The 25,166-nt window shown below is 56.2% G+C and overlaps 5 protein-coding genes across 5 annotated transcripts; 2 read left to right on the forward strand and 3 right to left on the reverse strand.

The window, feature by feature from the left end:
• Window positions 1-868: 868 nt before the first annotated feature.
• Window positions 869-2,076, forward strand: MYCTH_2312390 (uncharacterized protein). The gene is made up of 3 exons (XM_003667005.1): window positions 869-1,285; window positions 1,547-1,740; window positions 1,809-2,076. Exons 1-3 carry the CDS (start codon window positions 1,057-1,059, stop codon window positions 1,893-1,895), a joined length of 510 nt encoding a protein of 169 aa, XP_003667053.1. The 5' UTR covers window positions 869-1,056; the 3' UTR covers window positions 1,896-2,076.
• A 1,811-nt stretch (window positions 2,077-3,887) lies between these two features.
• On the forward strand, window positions 3,888-6,086 carry MYCTH_104076 (glycerol-3-phosphate dehydrogenase; the record flags this gene model as incomplete). The annotated part of the gene is made up of 2 exons (XM_003667006.1): window positions 3,888-5,808; window positions 5,938-6,086. 2 exons carry the CDS (start codon window positions 3,888-3,890, stop codon window positions 6,084-6,086), a joined length of 2,070 nt encoding a protein of 689 aa, XP_003667054.1.
• Window positions 6,087-8,110: 2,024 nt separating this feature from the next.
• MYCTH_2312396 (uncharacterized protein) lies at window positions 8,111-8,957 on the reverse strand. The gene has a single exon (XM_003667007.1). It carries the CDS (start codon window positions 8,425-8,427, stop codon window positions 8,146-8,148), a length of 282 nt encoding a protein of 93 aa, XP_003667055.1. The 5' UTR covers window positions 8,428-8,957; the 3' UTR covers window positions 8,111-8,145.
• MYCTH_2312397 (uncharacterized protein) lies at window positions 8,958-10,594 on the reverse strand. The gene has a single exon (XM_003667008.1). The coding sequence runs from the start codon at window positions 10,162-10,164 to the stop codon at window positions 9,088-9,090; it is 1,077 nt and encodes a 358-aa protein (XP_003667056.1). The 5' UTR covers window positions 10,165-10,594; the 3' UTR covers window positions 8,958-9,087.
• A 9,147-nt stretch (window positions 10,595-19,741) lies between these two features.
• Window positions 19,742-23,771, reverse strand: MYCTH_2312400 (uncharacterized protein). The gene is made up of 2 exons (XM_003667009.1): window positions 23,463-23,771; window positions 19,742-23,329 (listed from the first exon to the last, which is right to left on the reverse strand). The coding sequence occupies exons 1-2, from the start codon at window positions 23,624-23,626 to the stop codon at window positions 19,828-19,830; spliced, it is 3,666 nt and encodes a 1,221-aa protein (XP_003667057.1). The 5' UTR covers window positions 23,627-23,771; the 3' UTR covers window positions 19,742-19,827.
• Between the last annotated feature and the right edge of the window lie 1,395 nt (window positions 23,772-25,166).

Raw genomic sequence — 25,166 nt, forward strand, 5'->3', positions numbered from 1 at the left:
CTCTCTCAGCGTATTACACGTTCAACCCAAGTCTGAAAGAGCTGAAAGAGCAACGGGAGGGTACTTCAATTAGGTGAGGCACAGCGTTCATTGCAATTGTCACATGCCGAGGCTCACATTCAAGGCAGCAAAACGCTGGAACCTCAGACTCGCCCAGCACCACAGCCAAAACAGGATCAAGAGAAGAAATCCAGCTAGGGGAGGAACGGCGCCGAACTTAAGTTTCCGATTGAGTTTAACTCACGACTCCGAGCCTGGGGTGGGGGGAGGAAGAAGCCGGTATGACGACTTCGTAGAAGATGGCAGGCATATAAGGCCAACAGAAGGTTGGCGACTCGTGTTGGATGTAACAAACACTTACGTATTAGACAAGCTACCTCCAACCATCCAAAGGGCCCTAATATGCCTATCAAGGTAGACTCAATACAAAGTCCTATCGCAGCCACAAGCTCGGGTTGCTACCGTACCTGATCAGGTATCCTCTCACGGCCATGTCTTATCAACAGAACATCCAGTAATGTCTTGGCTGACTGGCGATATTGGGAGGGCCTTTCAGCTTGGATCATTTCTCCGATTCGTCAACGCGATGCGGCGTACAAAAACAATTTGCAGCATAGTATTAGAGCAAAGAAAGAATCTTTGTTTCCTCTCTTTTCTTGGTCGTAGATTCAAAAGTAGCACTGAAGAAATGCGAATTCAAGAGAGTTAAACTTCTTGGGTAAGTTAAACTTCTTAGGTAATGTACGATTAGATTCTGTTGTCTGGGAGCAATCGTTACATCATTGAATCGTGCGGGGCTCCGCGGAATTGCAATTAAGCGGGAAGGATTCGGCCGGAATCGCCCCCTCCAATCGAACCACTCGGAAATGCAAGCTGAGGCCATCTGCCCGAAAAAAAGCTCGTCCGTGCATGACCTCGCATCTCACCAAAAAACATCGCCTGACGAAGGAGCTGCCTGGCCGCCAGCCGCGCCGGTTTATCAATTGGACCAATCTCCCCTCCAGACTTTGTGCTGAGCCCGATCTGCGACCGACCGAGTCAATTCAATTGCCCGATATGTCGTCCATCCTGCGCAACTCGCTGGTGCGCGCCTCTCGGCATTCGGCCACCACGGCCCTCGGCTACCGCGCCGCCTCGACGCACGCCATCTCGAACCCGACGCTGGCCAACATCGAGAAGAGATGGGAGGGCATGCCGCTGCAGGAGCAGGCCGAGCTCTGGATGGCCCTGCGCGACCGGATGAAGGGCAACTGGGCGGATCTGACTCTTCAGGAGAAGAAGGCCGGTAAGTTGCCGATGCCAAGACTCCGGTGGCAGTTTCACCAGTAGAACGTCAATCGTGCGGTATCATGGAAGCTCTCTCGGAGCTTGGCGGAGCTTCGTGGGCGGGAGCTGGACAGGTTGGGGTGGCTTGAGGGCCGCCGATCGATGGATGCACTGTTCCATGAAGCTGCTTGGGTTGCCTACGTCACTGGCCTCTGCCGGCCTGCACGCGGTTGAAACAATGACCGAGCGGAACACTGACAAGTCGGATCTCTTAATGCAGCCTACTTCGTGGCCTTTGGCCCCCATGGCCCTCGTGCCCTTGACCCTCCCGGTGAGAACAAGAAGGTTGCCATCTACACCGCCGTCGGCGTCGGCTTCAGCCTCCTCCTCTTCGCCATTGTTCGGGCTTTCGCCAACCCGCCACCGCGTACCATGACCAAGGAGTGGCAGGAGGCCACCAACGAGTACCTGAAGGTGGGTTGCTGTTCATTTGCGCGATGCCCGGCGCGATTAACAAGTTCTAACTCAATTCCGTCCTACAGAGCCAAAAGGCCGACCCTCTCACCGGTCTCACCTCAGAAGGCTACTCGGGCAAGGGCCATGTGCAGTCTCCTCCGGCGAAGGCATAAAGCGAATACAATTTCTTTTGTCAGTAGACGCAACTTCCTACACCGGGAGCTGCTCGGGTTGAGGAAGCCGGAGAAGGACTTCGGGGGGGACGGAGCATGGGGGACTACAGGGGCTGATATTGGATGGTGTAAATACTGTACAACACGATCAATTCGACTTTTGTTTCCTTTGTGCTCCCGAGTTAGACTTTGTCGCCCGTCGTATTAGTCCTCGGCAGTGGTCCCTCGTGAGAGCTTGCGGTGTCGGCTACTCGACCATTATTATCCAGTCTACACCAAAAAGACCTCTGCTTCAAACTCTCATACTCGACAAGATCACGAGCTTCATCCATGACCTTCCAAGTTTGAGGCACGTTTAGTCACTACCTAATGCCGGCCTGAAACTGGTCACAAAGCGTGGGCGCTGTCGAGGAAATTGGGAAAGGAATAAGGTGCTTGGTAACTGCCTCTACTCTACCTCGGGAAAGATGTATATGATTCAAGGCGGGTAACGCCCACTCTGAGCTCAGCGGCAGCAACTGCCGGCATTTGCCGCAGCCCATAAATATATCTGTATTCGTCTGGCAATCAATTGATTGAGTTATATCTTGATAAGAGACCGCGACTCAAGGTGTCAAATGATATACGGAGCTGCAACTCTTATCGCATGTTGAAAAAAGACTAAAGAGTTGATCTCTCTTCCGGCCCTATCCTTGCGACGAAACTCTGAATGCGGAAAACGTCATGTCGATGGGATTTATGGTTAGTTCCCTCGCAGACAGCCATTGTTCAAGAGTCCTGCACGAGCAATGGGCATTTGTATTTGTCATTGGTCTAATGGATGGACTAAATAAGCATAACGTGGAGGAACTGAAACCCAAATCCGCACAACTGGAATCCAATTCAGCAAGTTGCCAAAAAGAGTCACGGGTCTGCGGGCAGCTATTGGATGCCGGTAGAAATTGACCCGACAGCATGGAGAAATCATGTGCAGTGCAAGGAATCCTGCAGGCTCTGCAGTGATCAAAGAAAAAAAAAACCACTCAAAGAGCTTTGCACCTCGTTGCACCTCCCAGTTGAGATAGAGTCGGTGCAACCATTGCAGCCAGGCGCCCCCATTGGCGGAAAATCAGCAGCACCACGCGGAATGCTGGAGCGGGACCAAACCAACGTGCCCCAACTCTGCGGGCGAATTGGCTGCGGGAGTATGCGCGGGGGGACCCGAGTACATATGTACATACTATGAGATAGGATATCGGCACGCTAGAGCATGCCCCATTTGCCGGGGGTGGCTCGGATCTCAATTCCTGCGTACACGACAGGTCGCCTAACATTCAAATCCCGGCTTCGGCTACAACATCTCGTCATGACTCCAGCCGCTGCTGTCTCTTCTCCCTCGTCTGGCGCGGCTCCGCACACGCCTGGCTACGAACCAGGCTAGTAGCTCAGCCATTGATTGATAGTCGTCCACACTTCGAATCGCTGATCTTGCGGCAGAGTTCAGGTACCCGATTTCTTCGGACTCGTTGCCCGCCGATCTTCAGTTCTCGACCTGACGATTCTCCGCAGACCCCTCGCCGAGCCGCCGCCGAGTGCCAGATACAGCGACCCGTTTGCCGATCTGCGTGCTGGGACGAGTCTTGGGAGGAGAAGAGAGGAAAAAGTGAAAGTATAACTAAAAAGCGGAAGAGGAAAAAGAAAAGAAAAGGGAAGGGAAAAGAAGCCGAAGCAACAAAGGAGACTGACTCTCCAGGTACGGATTGATAAAAAAAGTCCATTGATGAGCCAAACGGACCAGAGAAGTGTTTTACGAGTTGCAACTGACATTCTTGGGGCCTTTATTAGCTCCCTTCAGCGGAAGCGCGGGAAGCAAGCAACTCCACACAACCCATCTCGCACGCCTGCGGTTGCGTCATTGGTGGAGTTGGGGCAATCCGCCTTCCGCACTCATCCACAAGAAGGCCCGCCGGCGCCAGTTTCTTGGTCCTTTCACCTCTACCACCTAGCCGCCCAATGTCGAGGTTCGCGAAAGCACGGCGCCTGATACCGCCGCTCGCCGTCGCCGGCGCGGCGGGCGGTGTTCTCTACTACACGTACCGACCCCGAAACATTCCCGGATACGAGGGCCCCGTGGTCCCGCCGCCCATCTATGGCGCCGACGGCACCTTCAAGCTGCCTCGTTTCCCCCGCGTCAAGTCGCGCCTTGAGCAGATCGCCGACCTGAAGAAGAGCAGCAGCGGGGTTGGGGGCGGGGGCGAGGGCAAGGGCGAGGGCGAGGGCGAGGAGTACGACATCCTGGTCATCGGCGCCGGCGCGACGGGCTCGGGAGTCGCCCTCGACGCCGCCACGCGTGGGCTCAAGGTGGCCGTGGTCGAGCGCGGCGACTTCAGCTGCGGGACCAGCAGCAAGAGCACCAAACTCGTCCACGGCGGAGTGCGCTACCTCGAGAAGGCCGTATGGAACCTGGATTACGCCCAGTACGAGCTGGTCAAGGAGGCGCTCAAGGAGCGCACCTACTTCCTGCAGACCGCGCCGCACCTCAGCAGCTGGCTCCCCATCATGCTGCCGCTCGACCGCTGGTGGAAGGTCCCCTACTACTGGGCGGGCACCAAGTTCTACGACTTCCTCGCCGGCAGCGAGGGCATAGAGAGCTCCTACTTCCTGACCAAGAGCAAGGCCATCGACGCCTTCCCCATGCTGAAGCAGACCGACCTCGTCGGCGCCCTGGTCTATTACGACGGCGCCCACAACGACTCCCGCATGAACGTGTCGCTCGCCATGACGGCCGCCCTGTACGGCGCCACCGTCGTCAACCACATGGAGGTCACCGGGCTCCTCAAGGACGACAAGGGCAAGCTCTGCGGAGCCACCGTCAAGGACAAGATTCCCGAGAGGGACGGCAAGCCGGCCGAGGAGTTCGGCATCCGGGCCAAGTGCGTCATCAACTGCACGGGGCCCTTCACCGACAGCATCAGGAAGATGGACGACCCCAACTGCAAGGAGATCGTCGCTCCCGCCTCGGGCGTGCACGTCATCCTGCCCGGCTACTACAGCCCCGGCAAGATGGGCCTGATCGACCCCGCGACGTCGGACGGCCGGGTCATCTTCTTCCTGCCCTGGCAGGGCAACACCATCGCCGGCACCACGGACGAGCCGGCCGTGGTGTCGACGAACCCGCTACCGGACGAGAAGTCGATCCAGTGGATCCTCAACGAGATCCGCCACTACCTCTCCCCGGACATCAACGTCCGCCGCGGGGACGTGCTGGCCGCCTGGTCCGGCCTGCGCCCGCTCGTCAAGGACCCCAAGGCCAAGAACACCGAGTCGCTCGTGCGCAGCCACCTCGTCGACATCTCCGAGTCCGGCCTGCTCACCTGCGCCGGCGGCAAGTGGACCACGTACCGGCAGATGGCCGAGGAGTGCGTCGACGCCGCCATCAAGGCCTTCAACCTCCAGCCGAAACCGGTCGTCAACGCGCCCCGCGTCAGCGGCACCGAGAACGTCGACGACGGCGCCAACCTCGACGGCACCTGCCAGACCCACCGCGTGCGCCTCATCGGCGCCCACGGCTGGAGCCGCACCCTCTTCATCCACCTGATCCAGCACTTCGGCGTCGAGACCGAGGTCGCCAAGCACCTTACCGAGAGCTACGGCGACCGCGCCTGGACCGTCGCCGCCTTGTGCCGCCCCACCGACAAGCGCTTCCCCGCCCGCGGCGAGCGCATCTCGCAGCTCTACCCCTTCGTCGACGGCGAGGTCCGCTACGCCGTCCGCCACGAGTACGCCCAGACGGCCGCCGACGTCCTCGCCCGCCGCACCCGCCTCGCCTTCCTCAACGCCCAGGCCGCCCTCGAGGCCCTCCCCAAGATCATCGACATCATGTCGCAGGAGCTCGGCTGGGACAAGAAGAGGCAGGACTTCGAGTGGAACGAGAGTAAGTTCGACACACCTCCTGATAAAACTGCTAGGAATTCTCTCCTCCTTTTTTTTTTTTTTTGTTTTTCTCGGGTCATGTTTTTGAGCTTCCCGAATGGTCATAACTGACAGTTCCTCCCCTTCGTAGCCGTCAAATTCCTCGAGTCAATGGGCCTGCCCCAGCCTATGCTCTCGGTCACCCGGAAGCAGATCGAGCAGGGCAAGATCGACTGGAAGTCTTCGCTCGAGTATCGCATGTACTCGCGACACGATAAGCCGGTCGACGAGGAGGAGTAGATACGAGTGCTCGAGCGAAGCGGGAGAAGCAAAATTAGTCCCTAAAGTCGATAGGTTGGGTTTTTTGGTTCAGTACCCGGCATGGTCGCGGCGTTTTTTTCCCCCTTCATCTTTGCGGTGGTCTCTCTAGACGGGCATGGGCTGGATGCATGTGTGTTTTTCTGGATCCCTGTACGCTGGAGAACTGTTTTCACTTTTTTTCGACGCTGGTATCGCTGTAGCCGTATCGCTAATGGATATGCTTCCAACTCGACCTTGGGTGTCGTCAAGCAGCCCATATTACAACAACAAGCAAAGAAGCGGTTTGTTGGCCCCCCTTTGTTTTCCCTCTTCGTGTGATCTCTAACGAAACAACCTTTTTTTTCTCGGGGCCATACTGCTGCTGCCTGATTGTTGCAACTTACCGTTCTCAAAACAAAAAGAGGCAACTTGCACCCCCTCCTCATTCGTGTGCGTCCCGTTTGCCACTCCGAGCGCGCCATCAGGCCCCTTTTTCACACCCCCCCTCGCCACTGGCGCTTTGTTTTGTTGCCCGCATCATCAGGACTCCGTCCGGACCAAGGAAAAGTTTTGCTCCTTCCCTTCCTTGCCTGCCCTATCCGATCGTCTTGTGACAGGGGGGCTAGGGGGGGTTGGCCAGGAGAGGTGAGGAAGAAGATCAAGAAGGAGGAGGAGGAGGAGGAGGAGGAGGAGACGGACTCGAGAATTGGGAGCGCTGTCTCGGTTTACAAAGGCAGTGATGAGACAAAAAGCGAGACACTCGACACCACGTCATGTCTCAGGGGTAAAAAAGACAGATCGGGGATGGGTTCCGTTTACAACGTGCCTCGTGATTAGCGTGGGCAAAAACGCGCTCACAGGAGCATGTAGCTGCTTTCGGACCTTCCTAGAAAGGGTGGAGGAGGGAGGTAGGAGTGCAAAAAGGGAAAGGGGGAAGGAAAGGGGGGGTTCTTCTTTTGGAGACTCTGCGTTTCTGATGAGCAGCCGGAGGATGGATCGACATGGCGACATTGGTCCTTAAATTCTCCTCGGTTCTTCTGGTCGATGTTCACGTGGCCGCGGAGAGGCCGGACAGGAATGCTTTCTCGGTGCTCTCTTAACTTTTCCCTTTCTCATTTTCGCCGAACAAGGATGCCCCCCTTTTCGCCAGAAGCGACTCCATCGAATTGGGAATCGAATGGCTAGGATGGGTGACCCTCGGCTCAGGGCTTGTTGACCAAATAATAGTAGAAGTCTCCATCAGTGGCTCAGCTCCGGCCTCCAAGGAGAAGCGAAGTGGTAGCATTGCGGAACCAAATCTTCGGCACACATCTTGACTTGGTACACTCAAGCCCCAGGCATGGATGGAGGTGTTTAAGACTGGCTCATCACCCATCATCAGTCAATGAGGCCTACAACTGAACTGCAGTAAAGAACCTGAGGACCGTCACTCCAAGGAACGAGTGAAGAAGAATATGCTCTTTCTTGATTGTATGTACCTATGCATGCATGCCACGCTTCCCCAAGGTCCAGATCCTTTTACCACCCCGGCATCCGGAACGCCGCCCGCTTGCCTTTCCATCACTTTCGTATGCGTGTACACGACGCAACATCACACACCCACGCCACAAAGGACAAAAGGAAACCATCCGATGACCGGGAAAAGAAAACAAGAAGAGAGAAGAGAGGAAACCGCCTGCCGAGCCGCCCACCCATTTGTTTGCCTCCTAATCCGCCGTCTCATGCTTGCCATTCCACATAACATAGTGCGAGAGAGAGAGAAAGAGAAAGAGAAAGGAACCATCAATCATAGTACAAAGATAAGACGGAAAGAAGGTAGTAGGCTCCCACCCGCCCATCTATCCAGCCATCCGACCGAACACAAAGTCTAGAGAATAAGCGATTGCCAAAGCGAGAGCCATATGCAGAGACATGCGACAGGGTATTTCCATCACATCGTCCAACCAACCAGCCGACCAAGCAACCAACCAATAGAGTAACTCGACGTATGAAACCAGGCAGATTATGAGGAACGAGATGGGAAAGAAGTAGTGTGAAACAACGACAACTTCGAGGGCCATCAACCCTCAGCGTTGGTTCCTGCAGAAGGCCCAAAGCTGAGGACCCTCCGCAACAGTGTCCTCTTGGCGCCGCTGGCTCGCCGGTACTGAATCACCGGCACGCGACAGCAATCAGACATGCCCAGCCCCACGGTGCCGGCGGCACATTGGTGCGTGACGCGCTTCTCGAGCTCCGCCTCCCAACCGTACGGGTCTGGGTCGACCTCCTCGCGGTCGCCCTCGTTGCAAGGCGGGACATGCAGTAATCGCTTCTCCGTCGTGGTAGTGTTTTCGAGCAACATGAACGAGCAAGCGTCAGTGCTCGAAGTAGTAATTGTAGTCAGGCCTGGGTTGAGGAGGCCAGAGAAATCCGTCATCGAGAGGCGAACCGAGGAGGCGTCGTCGTCTGGTGGTGGGCGCAAACTGGTGTTCGGCGCTAGCGTAGCTGGCGGGCAGAGGGTAGCGGGGCTCCTCTTATTCAGCAGCGGGCAGCACAGGGGGCTGGAACCCGTTGGAGTGGAGGGTGCTTCCGCCGCGCAATTGGATGTGGGGCCCGCACTGCTTGAATCGTCGCTGCTGTTCGCCGCGCGGATGGACAATGTCGCCTTGTCCTTGGAGGCTTTGGCGAGACGCAGTCTCGACGGCGTCCGAAGCCGCGGCGGGGCGAATCGCCGGGCTCTCGCCGTCCACCCACGAGTGTAATAAGGAGAATAAGCTTTTGCGGCCATGCCGACTCTGTCCACTCCGTTAGTATTGCCAGCCACACCCGGGCCCCCGTCCTCCACGACGGTGATCGAGTAACGCTGGCCCGGGTGCGGTTCCTCCCAGTCGCTCGGCACGTCAGGCAATTGATCGTCAGCCTGTGCCTCTTGCTTGTCGGCGGGCTTGTCGGGTGGTGCCGGCGGGGTGCATTCAGGGGAGGTTGCAACGGTGTCTTCAGGCACCGGCATAACCTGTAATCCCTATAAGGGATTGGTTTTCCGTCTGGGGTGGTCGGGCTCGCGTCTCGACATCTCCTCAAGGCCTGGGGGGGCCGACGTGGCGCTCGAGCTGTGCCCACGCTTGCTGCGGCTAATTCTGCCGAAGCCGAGTTTGGCGCCCACTCTCTTCCAGCCGCTGCTCTGTGAGCTGGCAGCCCTATGGTGCACGGCCCCGGGGGAGGAGGCGAGTTCCCAATCGGAAACCGGCGGCGTGGTGGGTGGTGTCATCGGCTCGGTGGATGCCGGGGATGGCGTGTTCAGGTTACTGTCCGTCAGCCCGCGTTCAGCGGGCTCGCTAGACGACGTTGTGGAACTCTTGGGCTCGGTCGCCCACGGCATGCTGAACATGGGCAAGAAGCCAACCTTGGGCGATCGACTCGCCTCGTCTGAGCTCGACGACATGTCCCGAGGAATGCGGAGTCGTGAGCGCGCATGCCTGGGGTCGTTGTCCTCGGTCCAGTCGTGCTGTGGCGTCACGGAGGCAAGAAATGGGCCCAGGACTGAGTCGTTCATCAATTCGTACACGATTCTCACGGCCTCGTCCAATTCCGACGGGTCTGGTGGCACGGGAGTGTAGGAGAGCGATAACAGACGGTCCCGAACATGTGCTGGAAGGTTGACTTCTCGATGACCGTAGGGTACTATGTAGGCGCTCATGATCTTCTTCCAGAGAGAGGATACGTACTCGTTGCTCTCTCTGGAACCGGAAGCCTGCTCCCGCCCCACAAGGTTAGAGTACGCCGCGCTATAGCGGTCGGCGTCCATTGTAAACTCCAGCGTCTCCATGCAGTGGTTCTGGGACAAGAAGGCCGTGAAAGCGCCAAGGGTATAGGGCGGTGGCGCGTTGTTTGTGAGTATGTCTCTTAATGACGGGGGCGAGGCGGGGTCCGAGCATGCTGAAGACGGAGGCATGAGAGCCAGGCTCGGAGGCCGGGATGCTGACATGATGGAATCGCCTTCGGCGCCCTCTAGGACGGATGCGGGCTGCGTTGATTCCCTCGAGATCGGTCTTGGGGGCATCGGCGCCGTTGCGTGCCCTCGACGCTGCGCCCCGGGCATCCTGCCCTTAGCCTCTCCGACAAGCAAGCGAGCAGTCGATGTGTACCTGCCAGAGAACGAGTGGTGTCTTGAATAGAAACGGAAAGAATCAAATCTTCCTCCTCTTCATTTCTGCCGGTTCAGCATGGCACGGCCGTCACCGATCCGTCGCTTGCCCTGGCTGCGGCGACTTGACAGTGCCGACTGTGTCGAGGTGGGCCGCCTCTCACTCAGCGCAATACCAGCAACTTCCCGCCTTTGCCGAAGAGCGTCTACCGTTTCACGAGTCGGCCCAATACCACGTCGGGGTTTCCGGGAACGTGCAGGGGGCACTGGCGGGGGGTTGGGGAAGAATGCAGTGGTTTGCGGTCAAGAACCTGTTCGCCACGTCCTTGAGAAGCGCGTATCAAGCAGCAAACACCCACCCAACGGGCTCTGCAGGTTGCCGGTGGTGAAACCAAGGGTGAGAGCGAGACGCAGCGGAGTGATCTAGAAGGTCTGGACAGGCTGCTTGGGAGCACTCCTATCTCAAACAACCGGTGGGCGCACAGCGGCACAACACCAAGGTGTGACAGCACTGAATGGGACCCTGTCCGGTCTCAAATCGGCGTCCAGCTTATTAATAAAGTGACCAAAGGCGCGTCCGGGCCCAGAAGGAGGCGGAGGGGAGCAATGGAAGTAATGCAGACGGCCGAGCCGGTGTGTTCCGTGGGCGGCCCTTCTGTCTTACAGAACCACAAAGGAACGGTGCGAAAGGAGAGGATGTCGGCAGCGAAAGCCCGGGGGCCAAAGAGGTAGTCGGTGGGTCAAATTAGTGTACGCCGTGGGGTCGAGAGGCCACGCGCAATATTCAAAAGGACTTCCCAGACCAACAATACCAAGCTATGGCGCCTGCGCTTTGCTCCGTATGCCAAAAAAAAGGAGGCGTTGACTCGTCAAAGTGGAAAGTCGACCCGGCCGGTTGGTAGAGAGGCGAGCGAAATGGAGGAGCGGGAGTCGGGCGCTATGAATTCCAGATTGGCGGTTGGAGGGGGAGGGGGAAAAGGGTTCAGAATTCTGGGAGAAGCGGATCAAAAGGGAAAACCGACAGAAAGCACGGCATGCAGCCTGTCTTTTTAGAAGGTTCGCAGAAGGAAGGGACTCCCCACATTGCAGGGCACCATGCCCGGAGTGGAGGGGGGGGTCCCAGGGCAGAGCACGGCAGGGGCTGAATTGGGATTGTTCCGGGGAGTTACGGAGTTACTGTGCAAGGGACCTGGAAAAGGGCAACCCCCCTCCCCACCGGCGCCAGTCTATTACTTAGAGGGCGTAGCGCATCCGTTCAGCGCGCCTGGCAGCGGCCCTGGAGCCAAACGGCAAGATTCCATCCTTGCCATGACGAATTTACACAGTAGCGTTTTCTCTTCGGGCAGAAAAGAGGGCAGTTTCTTAAGTCGAGCGACATCCGCGCGGGATGGACTTCCGACCAACGCTATTGCTTCACTATGCCCCGTCAAGCCAAAACTGCGGACGATAGCGTACTGCTAGGTACCCATGTATGTATGTATATATTTACGTAAATAACACACATACGGTGCGTAGCGCAGTAGGGACACATCGGCTGTACTACGGATTACACCACCGATAGCCGGGCAGCAGGCGGGAACATGGGTCCCTTCAACCTTGGTTGCTGACGACACGGGGCTGATCAAGTGAATGGGGCTAGCGGAGTCCACGGCAGGCTCAGTAAGAAAAAAAAATAATAGATATGAACCAACCACGATACTATACTACACTTGTTACGGTATTCCGAGAGCGTCTTCGGGCAGAAAATGACTGCAACCTGCTGCTGCACTATTACAGGTTGCCTTGGTCGGCCAAGTTGCCGGCACCTGAATCCTGTGGCTGCTGCTGTGGCATATACCCACAACGAACCCTAGTAACGCGTTGCAACGTAGTACTATGGTATGAGTTGCAGTCTTCTTGGTACTACTCTGGTATGTAGTGGAATTCATGGGTTATTCTGCGCAGAGTAAATGAATAATATGAGGCGGCCCCGAAAGTGGGGCACCCTGATCCCGTCCCCGACCGCGAAAAAAAAAAACAGGGCAGGCACACAAGGCTTCTAGAAGTATTCTGGGAGGGTGCGAGGGGCGACCACGGACCCATGGACGGCGGCCCATGCTGCACGCACGCCCAATCAACCATTAGGGTGCCCTGGCCACCCCTCAAAAGATCGTTAGTGCGAAGACGATCTCACCACGGGTATGATTGGATGGGTCACTGCTCCGGCCGATAGTTACCGTTGGTGGCAATGTGATGCAACCGAAGCACTCTCGACTTTGTCCCTCCAGAACGGTCTCTCGCACATGAATCTGGTTCCTTCGCCATTGCCGTGGAGATGGCATGGATATGGCATGACACGTCGTTCGACAGATGATGTCTGTGATGGCGTCACACGATGACAGGGGAGAGAGCGGGCCGACACCGCTTTGCCTCCCGACATATCGAACTCCACCAAAAGGAACTACCAAGAACAAAAAAAAGCCAAAAAACGTCTTAGATTTTTTTCAGTGATTGCAATCTCTGCCGGCAATCGCGGGTACGCTACTCGGTAGTGCTATCGTGAGCTGACACGAAGGAACACGACCTCCATATTTTTATAATCATCGTTTCTGACATATGGATTACAAAACAACCGTCCATGTCCTCAGATAATTACACGGCTCTTTCGGTACCGTGACCGCCACGACGCTGTCTGAACTGGGTCTTCGTGCTGGCTTCGGCCAGGCGGGGTGGCACAATACTTTTGACCCCTGACTGTACATAGTACACTAGTGTAGTGTTGGGTATGGTAATCAAAAACATCGGGCATGTAATATTTCATACATCAATCAAGCACTGTCTCTGATGCATCTGAGCCTGTAATGAATGTATACACTAGGTATGCATGGGCCATCGTTTCCTGCGCCGATCCTGTGGTCCCTGGAGTCTCCGTCCTAGTTGCTGTCCGGATCGGCAGTTTACTCTGTCGGAACGCCGCACTCCCAATCAGAGCGGCCCTTGGCAGCATCTGGGGGAGCGTCCGTGAGCGAAAACGGACAGTCCGGTTCAGCTCTGAGAGAATGGAAAAAATGCCCGGACTGAAGAAAGAGTCTGCGACAGTTCACCGCTGTTCTCTTACACCGTTTTCGACGCACTTGAGTACTTGTATAGTATTTCTAACATGTTGAGCTGGCATTGCTGGGCTCCAGAATATCCATTCTCGTAATGACTTGGAATGCCATAAAAAAAAAAAAAAAAGAGAGAGAGGGATCAAAAAGAAGAACGCAAGTGAAAATAAGAGTGAAGGAGAGAAAAAAGAGAATATGAAGAAATGCCATGATAAAATCGCAATCCTAGATGCGTTCTCAGAGGTCTTTCGTACACGATTGAACTGCACAGGCACGCCATGGTGATCTTCTGATCGAACATACTTGTCGTGCGAGTACGAAGTATAGTCATATTCCCCCGCCTACTCAGCGAGCAAATTCTGCTTGAGCAACACCAGTTGAGACCTTCTGTGACACCCAACCTCCTGCGAGTTCTCTTCTCCTCCAATGGGGTCTGAAGGAGGTTGAACGCCACCATCCCGATCCAGCGGTCCCTGGCACAGGGTAGTGTAACCGATACTGTACACTAACGAGTTGATTTCCAGACCAGGCGCAGACCCCCAACAAATGAGACAGGACACCATAATGCTCTGTCAACGTAGTGGGCACTGAGCAGTTGGCATGCCGCCATCGGAGCGATGATCTGAACCAACCGACACCCACTCTCTCGCGTCACTCCGCGCGTCAAACAAAAAGACAAGAGAGATAATAAGGTTATGTTTTAGGCCGCTCATCCCGAACAGTGTCGTGGTACAGCACGGAACACACATCCACTACACTACGGTGCGATGGGGCCAGACCGCGCGGCAGCGTTGGACCACAGCCGCACTCCGTTACCTCGCAGTTCTCGCTCTCTCGTCGCATTTGTTGCTTCCCTTTGCCACGCACCTGGACGCCGCGCACCTACACTAACGGGGGCTGACAGGCCCGGCTGTTCCGGTAAGCGACTCGTCCGTGCCGAACGGCTACTGGGCACGTCATTCCGGGTGCCCAACTTTCTCTCTCTCTTCTCTCTCTCTCTCTGTGGCGGACCGGACCCCACTAGGGTTCCCGGCCCCACCAGGGTTGCAGCCACCCACATCTTCCTGCAGGGTGGCCCTGGTCAGCCTCTTCATTCTTCCTCCATCATCGAACTCCATATCTCTTTCGTCAGGCGTGTGTGCTGCGTGCGGAGCGCATAGTAAGGATGACAGGTTAAAATGCAACCACGTCGGCTGGCTGCACGCCGCGAGCCTGACAGGGCAGCTGCACAGAGCTAATGATGACCACCATAAACCGGCGCCATTAACACCACCACTAGTGTACCAGCACCACAACCGATGGTATGTCATCCGACTGAGTCGGCCAGGGATGGTTCCGTCGCAGACCCTTTGTTTGGGGCGCACACGATTTCGTATCCATTACAAGTCAACCATCCAGACTACTCAGTCGACCGGATTTGCCCGCAGAGCCGCGGCCCGTATGGCGAAACGGCTGCCATGGTGCGGCACGACTGTACTGTACTGTGCTGTACTGTACGCTACACTAGGGGCAGGGTCGCCAATGCTGCGCAATTCTCCGTTGGTCACTTTGTACACTTGAAAAAAGAAGCCGTCAACCTCTTCGTCTCGATCACGACGACAAAAAATCGATGGTTCCCTCTTGACGCAAAGCTGGATGTCACCATCCGGATCCGGCAAGGCGGAAGAAGCTTTAGCAGCTGCGACAGAAGGTTTCTCAGAAGGTTTCTAGAAGCCTTCCTCATCTCGGGTGTTTGCGTGAGCCAAGGAAAAAGCAACGCATGGGAGGGGAGAACGGACGCCTGTTGGGTTTTGTGGTTGCATGCTGTGCCGTCCTGCTGCAGGGCGGCAGCCGGGCGAGCCGCTGCAGCAAATCGGTGCGACTAAATCTCTGTATGCTCAGGGATGCGGCGCGCCTGGAAGCTTCCGTTAGGTAGGCGGCGGAGACGCCGCGCTCGGAGGGACTGACTGGGCAAGAGCCGCGAACGAAGGTGCCTGCCCCTTGCCTTTTGAAGCAACTGAGAGCTCCTTTGTTGCGGCCTACGAGTTCAGCTCGGAACCAAAGTAAGCGGCGGCATTACCGCATATTTCCAAAACTGATCGTGATACAGTCTAAACAATCCTCTTCGTTCTTCTCTCTTTTCTTCAATTGCTAGTATTTTGTTCTTGTTTTCGCCGCACGCAAAAAATTTTGGGGGAGGTTGCATCCGTAAGTGATCACAGCACATGCTGCCTCCGGGCAATACACCCACAGATTCCATGAGAGTGTTCGCAGTCTCAACGAGCCCTATCCGTACGTGGCACTCTTTCTTTTTCTCTTATCACTTTTTACACTACTCTCGCTCATTAGCTCACTCGCGAAACCTTTTCCGTCGAGATGATCTGTCAAAACTCCACTGCCAAGGTCGAACGCCCTCCTGCCCACCAATACGAGGTTCCGATTGTGAAAACCCCCAGCGAGATGGCTGACGGGCTTTATCCACTTCGCGCCGGGGCAAAAACGAGCGGTCGACCCTAGTTAGTCTAACAACACACCACCCTCGCGTGGTGGTGCTGGTTGCCTTGTGCCCTGGCGCCTGATGGGCGGTGATGAACGTTGACAGAACTGCAAGGAGAGCGCAGCTCCGAGCCAGGGAACACGGAACCTCGGATGCCGTCCCTGGCCGTTGTGGACGGGATGCACCTGGCCTTTCGGCTCAAGCCGATCTTCACGGAGATCCCCTTCGGTTCCCCACCCTTCGTCTCCGTCGTTCCAGAACAAATTTTTCTTCTCTTTTGGTTTGTTTTGCTTCTTTTTTGGATTTGGAATGTACACGTGTAGTACACTACAGTGGACTGTACGTGTGCACTACGGAGTACATAATAGTGTTGCTGGCCAAGCATCTCGAGCCCTTCTCCCTCGTGGATCCAGTGGGCTTGCGTTGTCAACGGAGCGTGGCTCTAGGAGCCTCGCTCGGTGGGTCGAGCGAACCAAACATCCACTCTTTGCGGTCCAGCTGTGCAGCCATTTCCTCGCCAGCGTACAGAAGAGTAGCCGGGCGATCCAGGGTTGCTGCTGTGGTTTGGCTGTCAGCTCCCCTCCGTTGCTCCTTTGCTTCCCAAGCTGAACGCGCCGCGCAGGTTCGATGCGAACGCTTCACCGACAACAAAAGAAAACGGCGGTCTGGACTCCCAGCTCACCATTCAGATCAATCACCATTCAGATCAATCTCTCTCCACAGGACTGTGGGCATTCGCCTCCAAACACTCGTACCTGGGAGGAAAGGTCCTCCATACTCAACTATGAATCGAGCAGGACCGACCCCGTTCTTATCGCCGTCAATTATAAACATACCTACGGAGTATACGAGGAGCAGACAAGCAGAAGAAGCAAGGCAAGCAACCGCATTGGCCTGTTTTGGCCCCCATTGCTCTATACTAGCCCAAGTGTAGGGAAGAATCCGCACAACGAGTGTACAGTATGTACATACATACGTATGTAATCCGTACATGGAATGGTACGCTCAGCATCCGTACTGTGTACTGTGTACGCAGTCAGGATTACACCATACCTTGTTGCAAGTCGAGGTTGCGTTTGCCGGGCTCCTGTTCGCCGGTCCAGGAGCAGGCCACGCTGCCCATCCGGATCTGCTCTGGCTCGGGGCTGAGCTGGTTCTCTGATCCAACCCACGAGGGCGCAAAAATATCGGGGAAATGCAACACTGGGGGGGTAATTCGTAAGTGGGAACGACTCCACCGCAACCAACGGGAAAAGGGGACGCGGCCAGGCTCGTCTATCTGAGACGGGGGCGATGGGAGCAGAGAAGGGATGCGTGGGGGTCAAGTTGGGGCGAGGACGGTACTGTGCATGGACACAGTCAGTGTGCATGTAACAGATGGTAGGCTCATGCTGGTAAGTTGAGCACCGTTTCTTTTTGCCCACTGGAAGTGCAGAATAACTATATGTCCCAGGTACTGCATCCAGAATGCGTGGCCCCGAATTCTCCCTGCTCTTGACTTGGGCCGAAGCGGGGACGGAGAACAGCCTCGGGGAGTCCGGCGCGCCGTCATTAATTCTAGCAGCGATGGGGATGGCGTGAGATCCCCCCCCCCCCCCCCACCAACGGCCATCGTATTTCCTCTTGTCCGTCTTGGTTCGAAAATCATGCCAGAAGGGTTCACTTGCTTGGTCGGCTGCGACGCTGTAAACCAAGGACTTGGGAGCAAACCAAGGACACCCATACAATAATCACCACCACCCGGAGTTTTGCCGTCCACTCGTTACCTTGGTCTTACTACTACACTAGTGGATGGAAGTGTAGTGCAGCGTATCCGAGCGCGTGTCCCCCCGGATGCCTGGTTGGGTTGGATTGAAGGGGCCGCGCTTCGCGGGGAAAGGGGGCGGCGAACAGACAGCATAGCACGCGCAATACGCGGACGGTTGCGAATCACTTTTGTATCTGGTATATATATATATATATATACAACCTACCACGCAAGCTCACTCAACAGTACGATGTACGTTGTTGCAGTGTGCCGAGGATGGCCGGACGGGAAGACTCGTGGTAGGTGACCCTGCCCCCTTGGAGGTTTTCTATCCGCCGCCGATGAGGACCACGCAAGCACGTAGCATCGTCAGCTGCTTTGTTACCCTTAGATGGCGGCTCACGGATGGGGACAGCAACGGGGGCATGTCCCGGTTGTCGTTCTCCGAGCCGAGTTCTTGGTCGTGTAACTCGCAAACTACACTCCATCAGTGGAAGTGTGGGGAAGGGAGGAGAATGCGACGAAGATGCCTCGGCAGGCGCCGATGGTTCGTGTACATACTGCAGTACACTACATAGTACGGATTACACAAGGGAGAAGCTTCTCCAGAGAGTCTAGCTCGGCGCGATGTAACAGGAGACACACGAACCTGGACCGTCTGTCACACCCTTCTCCAGTCGTGACATGTCACAGCCAGATACCACTTCCAAAAGAGCTAGACTTGCTTCGGGCACCATAAGGGGCGCAGTCCTATCTAAGTACATACTTGAGGTAGTGTAGGTCTGGTATGTACGTACTCTGTACAGCACAGCACACAATCTAGAAGAACCAATGAACCTACAACTCAAGTCCGACCAAGCTCCGACCGCATGGTCAGCTCGGGCATCCCGAGGAGGGAGAGGGGGAGAAAGGGGGGGGGGGGGGGGATGCCCTACTTCCTGGTTCTCTCACCTTATTCATAACCTTACGCAGTTGTTGTGTAACTAGGCGCTGCATACAAACCTTCATACCTCATACCTCATATATACATCAGACACCCAGCTCAATGCAAACAGCTTACCTCGCAACTGACTGACTTTGACACACAGCAACCTCACAACGCACGCACTACCACCTTCCCCAGTCGGAGAGCCCGGCTGTCGATCGGTCCTTACTCCGTTCCCGAGATCGTTCCCTGCATATTCCATCGATCATCATGACGGAAGCCCCTTCTCCCTCCCCCCCCCCCCCCCCCATCCGGCGTGACGAGATACCAAAGTACTGCGTAGTGACACTACAGTAGCTTGGGTAGAGAACAGGAACAAGAGAAAGGGTAAAAGGTTATTTGTTAGTTCCGGAGACCAGGTGCCCTACTTCAAGTACCTAGTATATGTATAATCTATGTACACCGCAAACCTGTGATGAGCACACAGTCCAGGGGCCCGGCATCGAGCCCGCCCCCCCCCCCCCCCCCAGGGTATCTATTCTCCTTCGTTCCCAATGTCGCCGTGAGGCACGGTGATGCAGCTGGTCGCTTGCGATTTACCGATAGAATGGTCCAGAATCGTGTCAAAAAGTGGTTGAGATAGGAGGCCTACGTCAGCAAAAGTCTAGGCATCCATTCCATCCTGGAGCCAAAGGGATTGTTCAGAATGGGGGGAGGGCGTGTATCACAAGCCTCAGCCGGCCGTCAACGAAGTGAACGCCTGCGCAGTGGGACAAGGATCAATTCCTCTATCTCCGCACGTCACAGGACCGGAAATAAACCAAAATCACACATGACCAGATCATTGCTCGCTCACGCCCCGCTCCTTTCCCTCCTTTCCCTCCTTTCCCTCCGTTGTCCCACCTCATCAGATCACAATTCGAAGCTGGGTATATCCTCCCACCCCATTTGCTCACGTCGACGAGCCAGACAGTAACAGAAGCGCCCCAAAAGACCCCCCAAAGAAGTCACCAAGAGAAAAAGAAAATCCCCCAAGTCAAAGCAGTCGATATCGGCCCTGTCGCCTGCGTCACGTCCTTGCCGCCGTTCCATTTCCTTTCTTTCTTTTTGAGAACGCCAATCCCAGTCTGAACATACTATACCGGGCGCAATGCTGCGCCAACATGCAACTACGCCCTGCCTTGATGATCCGAACGCCGTCCTCCATGTCATACCGAGAAGGAGCAAAAAAGCAGGATGTGAACCCAATACAATACATATTGTACATGTAGTACACGCCTCGGGGAGAAAGGCAGCGTTATATCCTCCTCTCTTGTCACGTGTTCAGCTCCTCGAGGCGCAGATATTCCCGCTAGCGCAGAGGACAATGTGTCGAGTCCCTCACTCACAACCCATCGAGGCTGAACTCGCCCTTGAATCCCTCGTTGAGCAAGACAGCGGCGAGCCGTCGACGCTGCAGCGTCAGCTCTCGCTCCGTGTAGGAAACCTTTGGGTTCAGGCCTATCGCCATGCACAGAGCGTTAGTAATCGTGAAAACACCACAGTCCCAGCCGTTGGTTTGGAGAGGGGCTTCGTAATCGACAGCGCGCCACTCCGACTCGACAAACTTTTCTTCGAGGATGAAGCGCACCAGCTCGAGGAGCTTGGCTTTGACCCTCTCGTCCCCACCACCCCCGCGCATCGAGTCGATGTGCGCAACGGTGCGCTTCCCAGGTCGGATCACGGCCAGGGTCCAATGGGACTGTGCGCAGATGGGAATGAGGACCGTGTCGATGTCAAGAAGGTTGGCCTTGCGAACGCCGGCTCTCCGCAAGAGGCGACCGCAACCACCCGGGCCATGGGAGAGCACGCGAGGCCAAAAGTACGAGGTAAAGGCGGCACATTTGGGTTCCTGGTCCGTCGCGCCCTTTGCTCTATTGACGTAGTCTGCGATGTGAAGGATCGAGCCAATGATGACATTGTCGTTCAGCCACGCGGTCGGCGGAAGAAGCTTCTCTTCGAAATCCCGCCTGGTTAGCGGTTGGCCCTCGAGGGTCTTGACCAACTCGGCAGTAGGATTGGCCCTCGCAGCATTGGCGACTCTTGCGTCCCAGTCGTCCGACAGAGCGGTGATAAGAGGGCGGGCCGGCCGTCTTAGACCGGTGAGAGCAGCGAATTCGTCGGCCTCCCTTCGTTGCCGAGCTGCTTGCTCCCGGCGACGTTCTTCCTCTTTTCGCCGACGCTCTTCTTCGAGGAGGCGTTCTCTCTCTCGGCGCTCCTCTTCCTCCTTGCGTTTTCGCTTTTCCTCAATCTCTCGCTGCACGCTTGTCTCTAACTCCTCTCCAATCTGACGGTCGATCTGGAGCTGCTCAAGTTTCAGAGTAGAGATTGCCAAATCATCTTCCTCCTCTGCAAAGAACTCCTCGAGACTGCGGGGACCACGATTCTTCTCGGATGGCTTGGGGGGTTGCTCTGCCGGCCCAAGGCGTGACAGAGGGTTGGTCCCTGGAGTGGAGACTGCCGGACTGCTGCTGTCATGTTCGAGAAGATGGGCTGCCCGACGACGCCTTTCGGGGGTAGAAGGTAGCGGGGGGAGCGGGATATGGACCATGTGTCGTCGTGGCGGCGGTCTAGCCAACGTTTTTGCCCGTCTTTCACTGTCTCGCTCGACCCGCTTCTCAAGCTCTTCGCGGAGGCCATCGAGAAAGCTGCCGTAGTGCTGAGCATGGTAAGTCAGTCCCATCTCTTGATCGTCCCTCTCAAGTGCCTCCAAGCTCCACTTGTCTTCGAGCCGGAGCGGCCCGTCCGGCTGCCGAGAGACCGTTTTCAGGGCTTCGAACGCGCGGGTTGAATGCTCATCGCGGACTACTTCTGCCTTCAACTTGGCGTTCAGAAACTGTTCCTCTTCAAGTGGCGTCATCACCTTCGTAGGGATATGGGAAGGCGGGATGAACTTCGAAACCGGGCTGATGAACGAAAGTTTTCTGTTCCTCTTTGGAGTCGCGACGTACTGCGGCGAGGGCGGAGAGGGGTCCCTCGCCTTTGACGGCTTCAGAATACCCTTAGGGTGCTGCACCATTTTGTAAACGCCAGGCCCTGGAACCTCCGGCTCCCCGTCAGATGGCTCTGGATCCGGAAACCTGTAGTCATATAAAGGTTCAATGTCGACTTCATCAGCGGGGATCTCCACTATGGCCGATTCCTTCGGGAAGCATCCGGGCATAGTTTCGGTCGGATCTTGCTTCGCCTTGACGTAGCTGGGTGGCATCTCTTGCTTGTGGATGGCATTAGCATCCACAATCATCTGGCTCAGGGCCTGGTCAAAGGCGGTGTTGTGTATGCAGTCAAGCGAGCGCATGAAGCCCAAGAACCTGCCCAGCTTCATGCAGTCCTTTCTGAACTCGTTATTTCCTACAGGCAAGCGCCGCGGCAGCCTGGAATGCTTCTGCCGGAGATCCGCAAGCAGGCTGGGACCGTAGATCTGTGCCACGAGACGCCCGAATAGTAGCAGCCCTTGCTCGTAGCCCTCCACAGCCACGTCCCACCGCTCGGCTCTCTCGGCGTCGGAAGCTTCAGGGTGCAGTGGCCCGTACAGGTACTCTTGGTACTGGAAAATACTGAAACTGGTCTCGTATATCCGAGGGTCTGAGGCTTGGTTTCGTATCTCGTCGATTGACGAACCGCGGACGACTTTGTCGTCTTTGATGATTTTGTACTGCGTGTCAAAGGCTGCGCAAATGATTTCGAGCTTGTCGAGTCCGATGCGCTGGGTAGGGTCATCGGCCCAAACAAGGTCGTCAAACCCATCACCGTCGATGTCAGAAGAAGCCTGTTCAGTACCAGACAGAGGGGCTTGACGCTTCAGCCTCTTGACGACAATGGCATCATTGGCAGGATTTGTCCGGCGCGTGTCAAGCGTCTCATAGGCATCGCCTAGGAATTGCCCACGGAGCGTATCAAGGAGAGCAACAATGGGGCTGCCCATGATCGCCACTGCACGGCTCAAGATGCCGTAAGTCTGGGCCCACATGGATTGGGCGGGCGCAGGACTCTTCGCTTGGGCAGCCCCTAACGTGCGTGATTGCACCGCTCCTGTAACCGGGTCGGTAGGTGCAGCCACAACCCGTTCCACGCTCTGGCTGCCCTCTACCCCTCGCGGCTCTTGATTCTGCGTGAGCAAGTCGACCTCGGTGTCTTCAGCCGGGCGTTTTCCGTTGGAGTTTAAGAGGTCCTTGTAGACCGCGTGATACTCGTTGTTGCCGCAGACGCAGTGCCAACGATGGTCGTCCTTCTTCTGGAGAACACGTAACTTCTTATTTTCAGACCCGGCGAGGTAGAAGCGCAGGTGACCCGTCGCAGCCTCTGCCTCTTCTTTCGAGTTGTAAATGTTGGGCGGGCCACACCAGCAACCTTTCATGTAGTGTTCGTTCCGGATGGCGATCCACAGCTCCCTTGCAAACTTGTCCTCGCCTTCTTGCTCTCGACGCTGCTTGAAAAGGGCAGTTTCACTGCCGGGACTTTGGGGTGTTGCGGCGGGCGAGATAGGTGGTGTTAGGTCGATGAACCTTGTAACGTACCGGGTGTACCGGGCCGGTGTTTTTGGAGGAGCGGTTCTTCTTGGACTTCTCGTCGGCCTGCTTCTGATAGCTGTGACTCGCGGGTGTTCGAGGGGAGAGGATGACCGCGGTAGCGGAGTTGGGACGTAGGGGGTCGCTGGTGGGAGGGAAACGGGCGGAGGGAAGATCGGCGGCCGGGAGGACGTAGGACGAATGGTTGGTGTTGGAGTCGCAGGTTGTTGCTGGTCCTCTGAAATCGCCTTTAGGGCGGTAGCACGGATGCGGGAGGGGCTATGGGCGAACCGCGCACGAGGGGTAGGAGTGTCTACGGCAGTGCCGAGGGCAGACGAACTAACAGTACCAAGATTGTCAGCCACATGATCTTGTTTCTGAGGTGTCTGAAGATCATGGCCAAAGTCCAGGACTGGCGGATGCTTGAGAAGCATCATGACTCTCCAACGAACCACCGGGGAATATTGCTTACAGATCGGTATCGACTGGTGTTCGGCTGCTGCGACGACGACGAGCAACTCGCGCAGAATCGCCCAGGCGCGAGTCGGCAGCCGACGAAACCTGTTTGGGACTAGGACTTCCGCGCAGTCCACGGCTATTGCGTGTGGCACGCGGTGTCGGAGCTTGTGAAGGCATTGTCAGTCCTTGCTTCCTTACTTGGTAAGGACAAGAGAACACGATGGCCTCGCTCTGGAAAGTGTAGTGGAGGAAGAGGAGAGGGCTGAGGTTGCCTTCTGAACACTCCGAGAGAAAACAGGTCGCGGCGGGGTGGGGAGGGAGGCGCAACGCGGGGCAGGAGGAAGCAACGAAGGCGGCGGGTGAGATGGGATGGAAGCTGTGACTGTGACATCTCCAGAACGGGCAGGGAGGGCAAGAGCGGCGACGGCGCAACTGCTTTTTGCGCACAATGGGAAGACTTCAACCCAATGGCGAACAATAGCAACGCCCGGCCGCGGAAGGTCCAAGACGGACAGCTTCCTTCTATCTGTCGCCAGCCGCGACAGGTCCCGAGAGGACCAAAGAACACAAAGTGTCAAAAAGGTCTTTACCCAATAGACCAGTTGGACAGCAATAGCTCAGGCGTGCGTCCCAGTCTCAGCAGTCGCGCGTTCGCTGCTGGGGATCGCATCCGTCCGCTGCGCGGTAAAAGTGGATTTATTTTTCTTTTTTGGGACGATCGCGGGAAGGTATGTACGAAAGTCAGGGTAGGTCAGTGGGCTTGCCGGTTGTGGGGCCGCTAAGTCGCGATCGCATCGTTTAACTATCGCTAGCGTTGCCGTGGCGGCGGAGGGCCGGCAAGGGTCTCTTGTCCCATCGGAATCACGGCCACTCGCGTGCGTAGAAGGGATGCGAAACCGGAGAGCGACTAGAGCTGCAAGCAATCGTGACAGGAGTTGAAGTTGTGTTGCGGCTCTGCAGATCTGGGGGTGGGAAGCGTGGAGCTTGGACGTCCCTTGACCTCCCGCTCCCGCTCCCGCTCCCTGCCGCAACGCAGGGCGCCCCTCGCTTAATGTTAGTCAATGCTAACACTTTCCCGAGCCTCTGCTGCCGAGTGATTGGTCGCCGATTACGGCCTGCTCACCAGCATAAGAACATTATGCTATTATTCGTCTCGTTCGTAGTGTAGACAACGGCAACTGGACGACGCTATTGACGGTTGATGTCATTCTAGGATTTCCACGTCGGCCTCCCGCTACATGGCATCCTTGACAAACACCATGCACAAAAGTGGGTAAGCGGCAAGTAAAGGTTCAACACAAGCAACTACCATGGTTACTTGGCGGTTTGTCGGCGACGTGAGAGACTGTCAAACAAGGAGAAGGAGAGAGACCATGAAGAAAAAAGCACCAAGTGCCTCGATAGAGATCCGTCCAGCAGAGGTATACTACTTACTTATCATACGAGACGAGTGATCGGGGCCAGACGCTAAAGTCAGCCCTGACCAATGTCTGAGGCAAATGCGTGGGGCATTGTTTTCTTCGAAAGACCTTTTGAGTTCCCAACGTAGATCAGACCCGACAGTGATGGTTTCTCGTAGAGCATTCGGTACCTACTATGGAGACATCCCGCTTTAAAAACAGGGTATGATCTTGGATGATTGTGTCGGTGCCTTCTTGGACCAGACTGGCCTACCTCATCGAGTCTCAAGAGGCGAGAGAATCTATGCACCAACACC

This window comes from Thermothelomyces thermophilus, chromosome 7 (assembly GCF_000226095.1).
Source record: "Thermothelomyces thermophilus ATCC 42464 chromosome 7, complete sequence".
Taxonomy (NCBI): domain Eukaryota; kingdom Fungi; phylum Ascomycota; class Sordariomycetes; order Sordariales; family Chaetomiaceae; genus Thermothelomyces; species Thermothelomyces thermophilus.

Bases quoted from the DNA above. Each gene is read 5' to 3' on its own strand.
- MYCTH_2312390 (XM_003667005.1), top strand. From the start codon at position 1,057: ATGTCGTCCATCCTGCGCAACTCGCTGGTGCGCGCCTCTCGGCATTCG. The intron at 1,286-1,546 runs GTAAGTTGCCGA...CTCTTAATGCAG, and splicing joins TCTTCAGGAGAAGAAGGCCG to CCTACTTCGTGGCCTTTGGC. The intron at 1,741-1,808 runs GTGGGTTGCTGT...TCCGTCCTACAG, and splicing joins CCACCAACGAGTACCTGAAG to AGCCAAAAGGCCGACCCTCT.
- MYCTH_2312396 (XM_003667007.1), bottom strand. From the start codon at position 8,427: ATGTTGCTCGAAAACACTACCACGACGGAGAAGCGATTACTGCATGTC.
- MYCTH_2312397 (XM_003667008.1), bottom strand. From the start codon at position 10,164: ATGCCCGGGGCGCAGCGTCGAGGGCACGCAACGGCGCCGATGCCCCCA.
- MYCTH_2312400 (XM_003667009.1), bottom strand. From the start codon at position 23,626: ATGCCTTCACAAGCTCCGACACCGCGTGCCACACGCAATAGCCGTGGA. The intron at 23,330-23,462 runs GTAAGCAATATT...TGGTACTGTTAG, and splicing joins ACACCAGTCGATACCGATCT to TTCGTCTGCCCTCGGCACTG.